The 12,708-nt window shown below is 50.4% G+C and overlaps 1 protein-coding gene across 1 annotated transcript; it reads left to right on the plus strand.

The window, feature by feature from the left end:
* The first annotated feature begins 9,993 nt into the window (after positions 1–9,993).
* Positions 9,994–10,779, plus strand: LOC119445126 (ubiquitin-conjugating enzyme E2 Z). The gene has a single exon (XM_037709450.1). The coding sequence runs from the start codon at positions 9,994–9,996 to the stop codon at positions 10,777–10,779; it is 786 nt and encodes a 261-aa protein (XP_037565378.1).
* Positions 10,780–12,708: the final 1,929 nt, after the last annotated feature.

Here is a 12,708-nt window from a genome sequence, read left to right on the forward strand (position 1 = left end):
AAGATCGCTGCGCAGCGTCGAACCAAATTATGTGTTTCGGATAGATCATATATGTATAAATCAGTTATACGACTTTTGGAATGTCTGCTTTCTCAGCTTCCCACAACAGTAATTTCTCATCTAATAGTTGTAGGGCCAAAATTCACCAACGATTACGATACTACCTAATGCGAAATTTGAGCGCAGTTCTTTAGGTGTTGTGAATTGAACCGGTTGCATCGATCGTTGTTCAGAAAGAAAGCGTGAACACGGGAACGCATGAATCGCGCGAATCACATTCTTCATAACGGTGGGGTCGCAGGCGAAGTAGCGCATGCGCAGCAGGTCTGAAGTCCATGCCAGCGCTTTGTTCCCATATATGGTATCAGTGGACGCCGCCGCCTGCCTTAGTAATGACGTCATCGGCAAGTGAGTGACGGCGCACGCTACTATGGTGCCATCTCGGAGCGGGTCGCCGACGTGGAGCACGTCTCGTGCCTCACTTCGCTTTCTTCCTCACCCTTTCGCCGTACTCTCCTTCTCCGGTTTCCTCCTCGCCCTGTCGTCGCTGTCGCCGTCTTTCGTCGTCTGCTGCGCTCCGCTCATTCGTTCTGCCGGTAACGCCGACGCCGACGCTCAACACAGGAACGGGCGCCTAGGATCTGGGCTCAAAAAATACTTCCGAGAGCCGTTCTTCAACAAATAGTTGGAAGTTTTGCACGAAAGGCGAAGCAGTCAAAGCAATTAAAAGATTTAGCTTTTCGCTTAAGTTCCTCACACACAGTGTTCAACAATACGTATTGAACAATTCAAGTTGGCGCGACGCTGAGCGTGAGGCATTTATAGGTTCTAAGCTTGCTGTCTGCGCCTCTCAGACCAACAGCTCCTAGGAGCTGTTGCTCAGACCACCGCATGCACGATTGTGGCAAACACGCAGCAGCTCATTTGCAGGAACGCTTGTGTTTATGCGTGCAATGCAGAAGCACGGCGGCTGGATAAAACCTTTTTTGTTTTATCCAGCGGCCATGGCAGAAGCGTATAGCCGCGCTGCAACGCCAGAGCAGTGGAAGCCAGAACGATGTCATGGCTGCGCTGTACAGCCGATAGAGCAGAGCTACAGTGTAGCAGAGCGTGACGGGGCGTCCATTCGGCTTCGCCGTTTTTGCAGCCAAGCGCACAGCGTGTCTCATACATGTCAGGAGACATTACGCGCGGGAGGGCCGCGCATGGCACCACCAATACCGTGACAACACGGCGGCGGCGGCACCGATGGCGCGAACGCGCCTCGAGTGTGTTTCCAATATGTATTGCAATAAAAGCATCTGTCATCGAATTCCCAAAGCTTTTACAAGGAAGCTTTCTTTGCCTTGCCCACCCAGTTTTCGGGCGGTGGTTGTTACCTGTTGTCTGGCACAATTGGCCGGTACCGGACATATTGAAAATCTAGGCGTCCCATGGAAGCGGGTGATAAACGTATATAGCGCAGGCCTAACCCCCAACACCAACGCGCCATCTTCGTCATTCCATCGAATTCGTGCCATTGTAATCCTCCCTTCGTCGTCTTTTTTTGGCATCATACTTCCAGCGCCTTCAAATAGTTGTCACAGCTGCGTTGTCATATCAGTGTCATTACGCCACGACCGTCGGGCCGTCCTAGCCATACCGTCGTCATCGTTCTATACCGTCGCTATTACGACGTTTTCGTAGACGCGTCTCCCTGTCATCGTGGTCGCTCCATTAACGCCATTCTGTCGCGGTGATATCAATGTTTTGTTGCGAAAGCAAATACATGGTCACTCCAGACCACGGTGGTAGAATAGGAGAGGTGGCCAAACGGCGCAGCTCCGCCAATGCGCCGCGCATGACGCGACGGCTCTCGAGTTGCCGCCGCTTTGCGTGAGGTGGCAGCAGGGGTAGTCTGGGCTCACTTCTCCGCTCCGCCAATGCGCTTGAAAGTATGTAGCCGGCAGGTGTCGCGAGCATTCAAACTGTATTTTTAGGTCTCCGACTTTTGAGAAAGAGCTCCGCGTCGTTAGGGTGTCGTAGTGCCGTACACCAGGGTTGTCTTCAATGTCACTGAATAGTTACCGTCGCTGAAAACGGACTTTTCGCACGGATTTACGCATGCAGCGTGACTTAAGACTCGTCGTTTGTTCCTTGTTCATTTGATTGTTTTAATTCCTTATTTTGTCAGATACAAATTGGTTCTGAGAACTACACGGTGACTATTGCGTCGTTGTCAGCTGAACCACGCTTGAAACGAATATCTTTTTTATATGTTCCCGATCGAGTACATCTGTTTCTTCTTCCTCATTACAATATTAATAAACACTCCTTTATTAGCATTACGACTATGCAGAAACAGTGTTTACTGTCTTTCCAAAAATTACTAATTATAAATGTTGGGTCCAGAAATCGTCAGTTTCCAAGCACATCACTGAAAGATTAAATCACTGGGAGGACCGGCTGATATAAATTACAATCAAAGTTCATCGACGCTTCTGCGTCACCATGATATTCCTTGTAGAAGCTTCAGCGTGAGCGATCTGTCTGTCTGCAGTGTGCATCCCAAGTGAAGTGGGATCCCAAGTGAAGTGGTTCTGCCTCTTTGACGTCAAGTTGGGTCACTGCAACTATCACAACAACAACCTCACACCTACACGGTGACATTCACGTAATGCGATATTTCTTGTAGAGCACTGCACGGGCCGGTTTTTGTGGCCCGGGCCCGGCCCGGGCCCGTTTTTACATTGGGCGGCCCGCCCGAGCCCGATCAAAACATTTATGGCGAGACCCGGGCCCGGCCCGGGCCCGGAAATAGTCTACGTCACCCGCCCGGCCCGGCCCGCCACCCCTTTACCTTAAGCCCGAGCCCGACCCGAGCCCGACTCGAAACTGGCCCGAACCCGGCCCGAGACCGAAAAATACATGTTTTTCAGAGTTGAGAAGCCCGAGAATAACTCGCAGAAAGCCCGAGCCCGGCCCGGGCCCACGTCAAAAAACCCGAGCCCGGCCCGGGCCCGGGTCAAAAAGCACACGCCGTGGCCCGAGCCCGGCCCGAGCCCGTGAAAAAACTGCTCTACCCGGCCCGGCCCGGCCCACGGGCCGCGCCGGGCCCGGGCTTTCGGGTAAGCCCGAGCCCGTGCAGTGGTCTAATTTCTTGCTAATAAGGGTCGGCCTCCACGTTTCGGCTTTTCCGGCTGTTAAAAAAGAGCGTTCTCGCCAAATATGACCTTCAACATCGCGTTTGTTCTCTTTAAGGGCGTTGCAAGAAAATATTGAGCTAAGTGGCTTTCGTTGCTACCAAAGTGGTTCACGAAGACTGTTATGATTTTGTCGGTAATCAGACAAAGGCGAAGTATTTGTCAGACGCCTACAAAGATTACCAGAGTGACTGCAGTGGTTAGGAGCGATGACACGTAGGCTTGTGCGTGTAAAATTCGGCTCCAATGACAGTCTGGTAGGAGATGCAGTTGGTGTGATAGATCGTGGTATCGAACCTCTCACGCCGCAGGCGCAGTAGTCCTATGTACAAACCGTACGCATGCTTCTCTCATTCGAGCGCCAGCTACGCACGCACATATACACATTTATTCTTTAACGGTGATCTTAATCACCAGCGGTACAAACACATGCACAAACACACGTCGTTATTCTACCATCGTCATTGCGTCATCGTCATTCCAGCGTCGTCAAACTGTCGTTGCTATGCCGTCGTGTTAATTAATATCTCTGGGAGAGGCCTTCGTCATGCATTGAACATAAATAGGGTGTTGTTGTCGTTGTTGTTGACGATGATGATATAGGGGCACAATGTCGTTTTGTTGCTTCCTGATGAATCACACTTCTTCGGAAGCCGAGAAACATGTTGACGTGAAACATATTTAAAATCGGTTGCAGAAGGCCGCTTGCTAAAACTGCATTTAAAGAAATCATGCTTTCCGAGCATAGTACTCGCGCGCCTTGCATTCACATCGTTATGTAGAGGAAAGAAGCGATTGCACAACCATGTATGTGTTGCGTGCAAGGATGGCTCTGTTGTCGCGCCACACGCGACACAGTCGGAGATAGATTTAGCATCTCGCTCGGCGTACAGACAGGCATATAACTCGGCAGTACGTTTGTCGATTGGGGCAGGAGTGGTCGGGCTTGAGAAAGCTCGATCACTCAGCCATAGTGGGTACAATCCATCAAACTCAAATATAACCGCATTTCGCCTCTAGCGATATGCGGCCGCCGCGGCCGGGATTCGATCCCGCGATCTCGTGCTCAGCAGCGCTACGCCTTATGTTGCGTCCCGCGGCCGGGCGCATTCTTTGATTGTTTCCCATCGAGGCAGGCCCTTTCATCAGCGTCGTCCATGCGGCGACAGTGCCCGACACCGACGTTGACGGGCAAACAAGTGCCCCAAATCGGCAGTGCGCATCATTTGTGTTTCCCCCGATGCCACCCCCTTCATCAGCGGCCGCCTACCCGGCGACGCGGCGCGACACCGGCTGGGACGCGATGACAAAGAAGCTCGCGAAGCGACCACAACCGCCACCTTTCGTGGAAGCGGGGACCAGCGTGAAGGTCACTCTCCCTACCCTGGCAAGACGAACGCCACTGAGAGATAGAAACCAAGGAAACAACTTTCGTAGAAGGAGTGTGAATCCCCTGTTTCCAGATTGATTCGTCCTTGCTTCGAAGGTGCAACATTAGAGGCGGTGTTCTGTAAACAATACGACCCCTCTGACTGGCCACACCAAGGTCATCAGATTCCCTAGTCGGGTCAACTAGGGAAGACAAATGTTTTATAAGCAGACACCTTGGGTGCAGTGAGGTGTCCTGACGTGTTCTGATATGTGCTCAGGCATGTAGTGAGCTGTGAGCTAAGACTTTCAAAGTGCTCTCCCATGGAGTGGGCTTCCATATTTGGAGCCACTGTAAATATGTAGAATAAACCCTTTTTTTCTATCGCTCGTACTCCCGGACGTACTCATTCCTTTGGCTGAAGAGTCACCGGCCTAACGCTACCAGAGTCCCAACACTTAACTGACTGAGCCACCGCGGTGGGTTGCGAAACAAACGGGCCCCCTACAAATAGGCCGCGAGCACGCTTGCAAAATCAAACCATACGACGCCCATTACGGCTGTAACGTGTGAATAAACGTAACTTGTGCATTTGGTTGCGTCATTTATTTGGTTGCGTCATTTATAATACACCTTCCCATGCACCTTCTGCAGCACGCACAAGACGCCTCACGCATTCCATTTCGACTGCGTTCCTGACACAGCCTACCCAATTTGTTTTTCTTTATTGGCGGATTCATGCGGGATATAGCCAAGGAGGTTGGCTATATCAATGTCAGCAAGCCGGCTACATGGAAGATGCCCGAGAAACAACGGGCGCAACCGTCAGTAGTAGTCTGAAAGAAGACCGCCACACTACCTCGCAGTGTGAAGCACGCGATCGCAATGGTCAACTCATGCTCTTTTGCACACGGCATGCACGTAATGCGAGTTCTCGGAAACAATGTGTGCAATAGCCGTCTAACAGTGCGAAAATCTGACGTAACTGTAGTTGAAGTCAGCGTAATGTGAAGCATTCATGATTTGTAGATAACGGTTGTAAGAATAATGTCACTGCTGTGTAGCGAACGGTTGTGTAGAGATTATGTGCTCAAATGTTTAGGTTTGTAATAAGTGCCACAAAATGCTTCTAATGGGGAGATATAGAATTGAAAGGAGACTAACATTCACTGGCGCATTCGTATTGAACAATCCATATGCCCCATAACACACATATAATATAATCGGATTTGAAATATGCAGGGGCCGTATTCTGAAACGTTCGCCTAGGCGAAATCAGCGTGCGCGCTGATTGGCATGGTTGAACAAAATTGAATGACGTTGGGCTCAATCACCCAATCAGCTCATAGAATTTTGCTAAAACAGCCAATCAGCGCACGCCTGAAAGCGAAAAAAGAAATTTCGCCTAGGCGAACGTTTCAGAATACGGCCCCAGGATCCCAAACAAAAACCCGTTTTAACAGCGGAGCAGTTTAACCCGAACTTCTAGTGAGAGAGGCGTTGTCTCGGCAACGGTACGGAAAGACTCATCGGGAAGTATAAAAAGCCAAGTTGAAGGCGCCAGCTCCGCTGTTTTATTAGTCTTCGCGACGTTAAGTCAGTGAAGCTGCGCTGATATTTACAGCGAAGCTGTATGTGGCTAGGTTCTTGCGGATCGCGTCCGAGGGCAAAACGACGCGTAGAACAACAATTATAAAAACGTGGGCCGATCCTGGTGATGTGCAGAAAGGGTCCAAGCTCAATGGCACTTCTTCGTGTGGTTTCGGGGGACCTGTAACGCGACCTTGAATTACCCTTGTCACACGTGGGACCCAAAGAGACAAAAACAATGCGCCGGAGCGATGGACACTGTTGCTCAAACGCTAGTATACGACGATGCGGGTCGAAACGTCGGTGATAAAACGTAATAGTCTGCCAACCAATAGCTATGTCTGATTCTCTCTTGACACAGCCATTCGCTTAGCGACGTCATCAGTTGCCCCTTGGAATCGGTATGGTTAAGATCCGTGTCGCTCGTTCCGAAGAGGAAGAGCGCGCCTTCAAAAAGCGCCGGCGCGCTCAACAGCGCGAATGGATGCGAAAGCGACGAGTAGCCGAACGCTCCCCGTTCTCCCGCTTTATTGAGAGATGTGATATGGGTGAATGAAAGCCTTTTATGTAGATTTTATTTTAAGAACGCGTAATTTGTGTAGCCATATCTACGTTTTAGACGAAGCTTCGTACAACACCAGCCAACACAAGCCTCGCAGACAGATATCCTGTCATTCCCATGACGGCACATCGCCCTTTATGCACAGACGGTGACGCCAGATTACCTTCTAGGTGTTATAGTGAGAAACTCTACGCCTGACTCATACTCGCATATCCAATGCGGGTATGCTCCACACGGGATTTTATTATCGTTAATCGTGACGTAACAGACGTGCTTGTGATGCTTGATGTCATGACCTATCGGTCATGTTAGACATACATTCGCACCTTTCCATGCCAATTTTGGTATATACCAAGTGAACGAGACGGGACAAAATTGTTTCCAACTTTCGGTGTACACGGGCGCGATCTCCTGGAACCTAGCCCTTAACAGCTTCACTCTAAAATTAAATTTGCCTACATAGGACCGATTGTTTTACAACATGGTATAAAACACAGCTGTACACGACTGGGCCATGGGCTCTTCCTGATAGATGATGATGATGATGATCTTAGAATATTATGCGCATATACTCCATAGGGGATGAGCAAGAAACTCGCGGCGTAAGGAAGGCGTCTTTAAATTGGGCATGTGAAACTTTTAGGGAATGAGAGCAAAAAGAAATATATGAGAGAGAAGTAGAAAGCAGGTAAAAAGAAAAATATATGTAACGGCAAGGACTGCAGAAGAAGAAAATGACGAATAACCAATGGCTATTCGTTCATGCAAATCTTAGTTCTTTCGTTTGGGGCCTCCACTTTGGGATTCAGCCACAGGGACGCTTGCGCCGCTGTCCAAAACTTTCTTATGAAATCCAACCTAATGCCTTGTTAAAATTATATATTTCTTTTATATGTGCTTATAAATTAATGATTTTTTACTCGATCTGATATTACTGATTTTATTTTACCAGATAATTCTACGTTGTACCAGTGCTAAGTCCACAGATATTCTGAAATTTATTCTTCAATATAAATTGTAATGATCCAGCTATTTCTTGACCAAACACCATAGTGGGTAGGAACCACATGCTTGATAAGAGCAACAAGGACAACAAATGTCAGTGCATTGGAAACCCCCGATTCTTGGCTCAGAGTGGATATGTGACACAAACATCTAGGCTTCACATTCTACATGGACATCTTTCTGGCCCATCAACCACTGTGGGTACACATATATAAGTACCATATGCAGTGTCGAGTGTTGAGGCGGCTCGGACGCCGCGTGCGAAGGTGAGAGACACGTCTACTCGCTTGAGCGTCGCAACATTAAGTGTCTTTAGTGCCGTGTCGCAATCCCTGCCCCGACACAGTCGGCGCCACCTGACAGCTCATAGAATATAGGTGGCGACCACAACACCTCCTTCCTTTAAGGACTTGTAGCTTTTGTTGCACCACTTACAAGTTCAAACGCACGGGCAGAAGGCAGAACTACGCAGCGGCCACTCTGTGCCCTCACAACACTGCCCTCCTCAGAGCCACCAAAGGCAGTATTGCAGTATTTTACAGTGAAGTTGTATGTGGCTAGCCGATTCGTCCGTCTGTGAGTGAGTGAGTGAGTGAGTGAGTGAGTGAGTGAGTGAGTGAGTGAGTGAGTGAGTGAGTGAGTGAGTGAGTGAGTGAGTGAGTGAGTGAGTGAGTGAGTGAGTGAGTGAGTGAGTGAGTGAGTGAGTGAGTGAGTGAGTGAGTGAGTGAGTGAGTGAGTGAGTGAGTGAGTGAGTGAGTGAGTGAGTGAGTGAGTGAGTGAGTGAGTGAGTGAGGAAATAAAAGAACAGGAGAGGCCCTGATGTCACGTTCTTGAAGCCGGAAGTGCAGCCATGTTGGTGTGCCATCTCCCTTTGCGCCTCCAATTAGGGGTTCTGCAGCTCGCCAGAGCAGATGGGCGCGAACTTTGAACTTGCCTTGTTACGAGCCGCCGGAAGTGTGTGCTGCTGACGCGCGTCAAAACAAAGCCTACGAAACTTCTGTAGCAGCTTTAGTGAAGCCGACGCGCTCCTGTGTTTTTCCGTGGCACGTTGAAGACGACGATGAAGACCCGCGCCGTGATTGCTTGAGTGTAACTGTTGCTGACCGACACTCACACTCACAGACCCAAAACACAACTTTCAAGCTTACACACCAAACTCCAAAATCAGCGTTTCTCGCAAACAAAAGGTGCTGCGAGAAAGACACTGTTGGAAAAATGCTATCTCACTTTTCAGAGACCGAGAGCAGCAGCGAAAGATTCAGGAGCGCGGTTGCTATGGCAACGTTGACATTTGGGGTACCCGTCCCAGTGCTCCTTTGCGAAAAACAGCACGTGACTTCCGCCACACTTTCTTCAATACGTCCGTGCTGGCCGGGGCCTCTCCTGGGTTACCTTCTTCCATGGGAGAAAGAATTTAAGCGATGACGATTACGACAGGAGACGTCCGTCTGTCTCCTGCATGCCGAAAATTATCATCACCAGCAAGGGCTCGAGCGTCGTCGTCTTCTTCTAAAGCTGGCTCGTTGATGCCCGTCGGCGCAACCGCGCGAACGCGCTCGTGCCACTGCTCCCCGCGTTCGCCGTCGTCGTCTTCTACCACAACTGGTTCCGTTGCCGCTCATCATTCCAGCGTAAAATTACTTCTCTTCTGTCACCGTAATGGGGAAGCCGCACTTGTGGTGGTATGAGCCATTGGTTAAGGGGCTATGAGCCGTTCATTGTCTTACGTGACGGACAGATTTAATTTTGAAGCAATATAATTTTGAAGAATAGCAAGCGGCAAGGCGACAACGACGGACTGGGTATATACTGTCAGTGACGTCGTTTTCTCCGTCGCAGCCGAACGTGTGTTTAACCTCATTAAGAAATACAAATTTAACACGTAACCAATAATTGAGAAACACTTTCTTGTACCGTCTGGATTAATCCAGTGATAAACACAGGGGCCGCACGTTTCAGCTTCGCTGGTTAACCATCTGTACGGAGTGCTAGGACGGTGATTTCTTTAATTTATAATTACCATAACCATTAGACCATTAGTCTCAATATTGTTACTATAGCATCCCTCCCGCTTAATTTATCAATTTCTTCATACCAATGCCCACTTCATAGCCAATGCCCACTCCTGGGTGTTCGGGCGCGTTTGGGTGTTCATCATTATCATTATCAGCGGACTCGCGCTCGCCCGAAAGTATTCGGAATCGGTTCCATTTCGCCAGGCCTATCCGCGGCCACGTCATCCCCTCTCCATGCAGGCAGTCAGCTAGGATCGACCGCGCCCAAAGATGATGCCGGGGTGGAACGCGAACGAGAAGCCTAGCCAGCAATGCCTGGAGAGGGTGAAGCGTGACCTTGCCGACTTCCACGCCGACCCGCCGCCGGGAGTGTTCATGGCGCCCGACGAGAAGGACATAACCACGATTCACGCCGTCGTTGTGGGCGCCGCAGGTACGTCGTACGAAGGCGGCTTCTTCCACCTGCTCATCAAGTGCACCAAGGAGTACCCGATGTCGCCGCCTAAGGTGCGCTTCATGACCACCGACGGAGGTCGCGTGCAGTTCAACCCGCACATCTGGCCTAACGGCCACATCTGTCTCAGCTTGCTGGGCACCATGGTCGGGCAGCCTTGGACACCCGCGCACAGCCTGTCCTCGTTGGCCGTGTCCATCCAGTCGATGCTGGACGACAGCGTCGGAAACGTGGACGGCGCCCTCGACGCTCTCGAGCACATCATGTCAGGCTTCTGGAATCCGGGCGCCGCGAAGGCCATGCGCTACGAGACTCTCCGGGTGGCCGTCTGTAATACGATCGAGTCCTGCCTCGCGGACAACTGCCCGTTCCCGTCATCTCTGCGGGACCAGTTGCTCGCCAGCTTCACGGACAACTACGGGAAGTACGAAGAGGCGGCCAAGGCGGAGCTAGCCAAAAACCAGGGTGGTGTTCTTTCCTGGATTGGCTTCGAAAACAAGTACGAGACGCTGCTGGCGAGGCTGCAGAATCTCAGAAAAAAGGTCGAAGCGCACAGCAGTGCCGACACGACCGCAGTACCCGACGCGCGAGAGAATCTCTAGCCCTTTCTAGGTTGCACAACGTGTGCAATCGAAGGCGGGGCTTTTGAAGAATGCGCAGCGTCCCAAAAATTTTCGCATCGTGCAGACGTTACCCAGTTCGTTTTGCGTAGAATAAAGCAATTCGAAGACTTTTCGAGCGTGGAAATTCTGAGTGTCCACACCAGAAGTTTCTCTGCTAAAATTTGTATATACTTCCGCTACCCGTACTTTAGCAGACAGGTATGTTGTGTAACTGGTCGATGTTGAACTTCCCTTTCCAAACTATTTCATGCAGCTACTTGGTCAAAGGTGACGTACCATTTGCATGTGATTTATTTCATAAGCTTACTTTTAATCGCCAGAAATTGGGCGACTGCACTTGACAATATTTTACCACGATGGTGTTAGCGCGACATCTTATGTGCGTTTCCGCGGCGTCCGCTGATAAACAGATTCGCGAAGTTGATACGTAAAGTATATGGTAAACATGTTAGCAGTGATGTGCAAGCAAATGTTGATGTGTGTAGCGTAATTAAAGGCTCAACGAAAATTGCTACGCCATCTTTTTTGTTTGTTTTTCTGGGGGGGGGGGGGTGTCTACATCTTTATATGAAGCGCTTACGAAGTTTCCCGGCTGATCGGCAAGAACCAAATGTAGCGACACTTTTTAAAGCGGTTCTAATCATGACTGAAACCGAAAAATAACAGTTCAGTTATTTTTACGTTTATCAAAATTTCTGAGGATCGGGTCATGTCGCGGTAACCAGAACAATACTCCACTCAAACCGAAATAAATCGGTGCCAGGGGAACTCTGAACCGGTAACCAGAACAGTGATAACCCGATCTTCAAAAAGGCGAATCAAGATAAATCAATTGTCTAGTGTTGCGCACTAACCGCAACTGAAAACAAGTCGTTCTGCCTGGTTGTGTCCCTGGTTAAAATTACTACTGTGTTTTTCAATGATAAACCTGCGCTCAGAGCGAAACATTAGGAAGCAGTCGATACATCCTTACATTTAGACGGCTTGTTCAGGTCTCTTGGGGTGCGATCTTGTACGCGTTCCAAAATGGAACGGACCGCCTCCGTTCCATTTAGGAACGCGTACAAGATCGCACCCTTGATGTCCTCACAGCATACCTCTCGTTGACGGCAGCCAAGGACCTCACAAAAAGCTTAAGCTCATCGTCTGACTTCAGGTAGCCATGGGAGTAGCCGTCTTCATGATGATGTAACACTTGGAGGTTCTTTTCGATCACCTTCTGTCGCTCAGGAGGCTCGCTCATCGTTGCATTCCGCGCTTTCACAAGCGAAACAAAACAACGCACGCCGCGAATGTGATACGCGCGCCAACTTCTCGCTCACGTGGAATGAGCTGATCCGAACTGAGGCGCCGCGCACCGACCGCGCCGCCAGAGAGGGGAAAAAAAAGAAAATGGTGATACGTCATCGAGGCGAGGCCACGTCATCGAGGCGAGGCCCCGCCCCTGCACGGATTTGTTGTGAAAACAGTCGCACCCGGCCGCCCGGGGCCGCGCAAAGTACAAGTACGCAGCTGCTGGCGAAGTAGAAGCCGCACCGCCTCCCTCCCGTGCTGCCTTCCTGCTTTCCGCCTTTCGCGTGAGAGATTGAGTCGCCAGTTCCCCTTGCGCCCGGTCGCAATGATACGCATTTGGTGCCGCAGCTATACGTCGCCTCCCTTCCCTCCTTCCCTCCCTCTCATCCCCCCACGGCCTTTCGCACGACGGAAGACGTCTCGTTTGCTCTCCGCCGTGCGTTCGCTCTCCATGAAAGCTCGCACATACAGCATACGGCGCGCGGCGAGGATTTTATCGCCCTTGGACTTTATACGGAACCTCACGGCGACGGCGACGCCAACGGCGGAAATCAGCTTACAGTGTCCGTACAGTTGCTACCGCAATAAAACGCCGTGCCGCTCGGTTACTCGATT

The sequence above is a fragment of the Dermacentor silvarum genome, chromosome 3 (assembly GCF_013339745.2).
Source record: "Dermacentor silvarum isolate Dsil-2018 chromosome 3, BIME_Dsil_1.4, whole genome shotgun sequence".
Taxonomy (NCBI): Eukaryota; Metazoa; Arthropoda; class Arachnida; order Ixodida; family Ixodidae; genus Dermacentor; species Dermacentor silvarum.

What these genes read in the sequence shown, in the direction of transcription:
- LOC119445126 (XM_037709450.1), top strand. Translation starts at nt 9,994, where the DNA reads ATGATGCCGGGGTGGAACGCGAACGAGAAGCCTAGCCAGCAATGCCTG.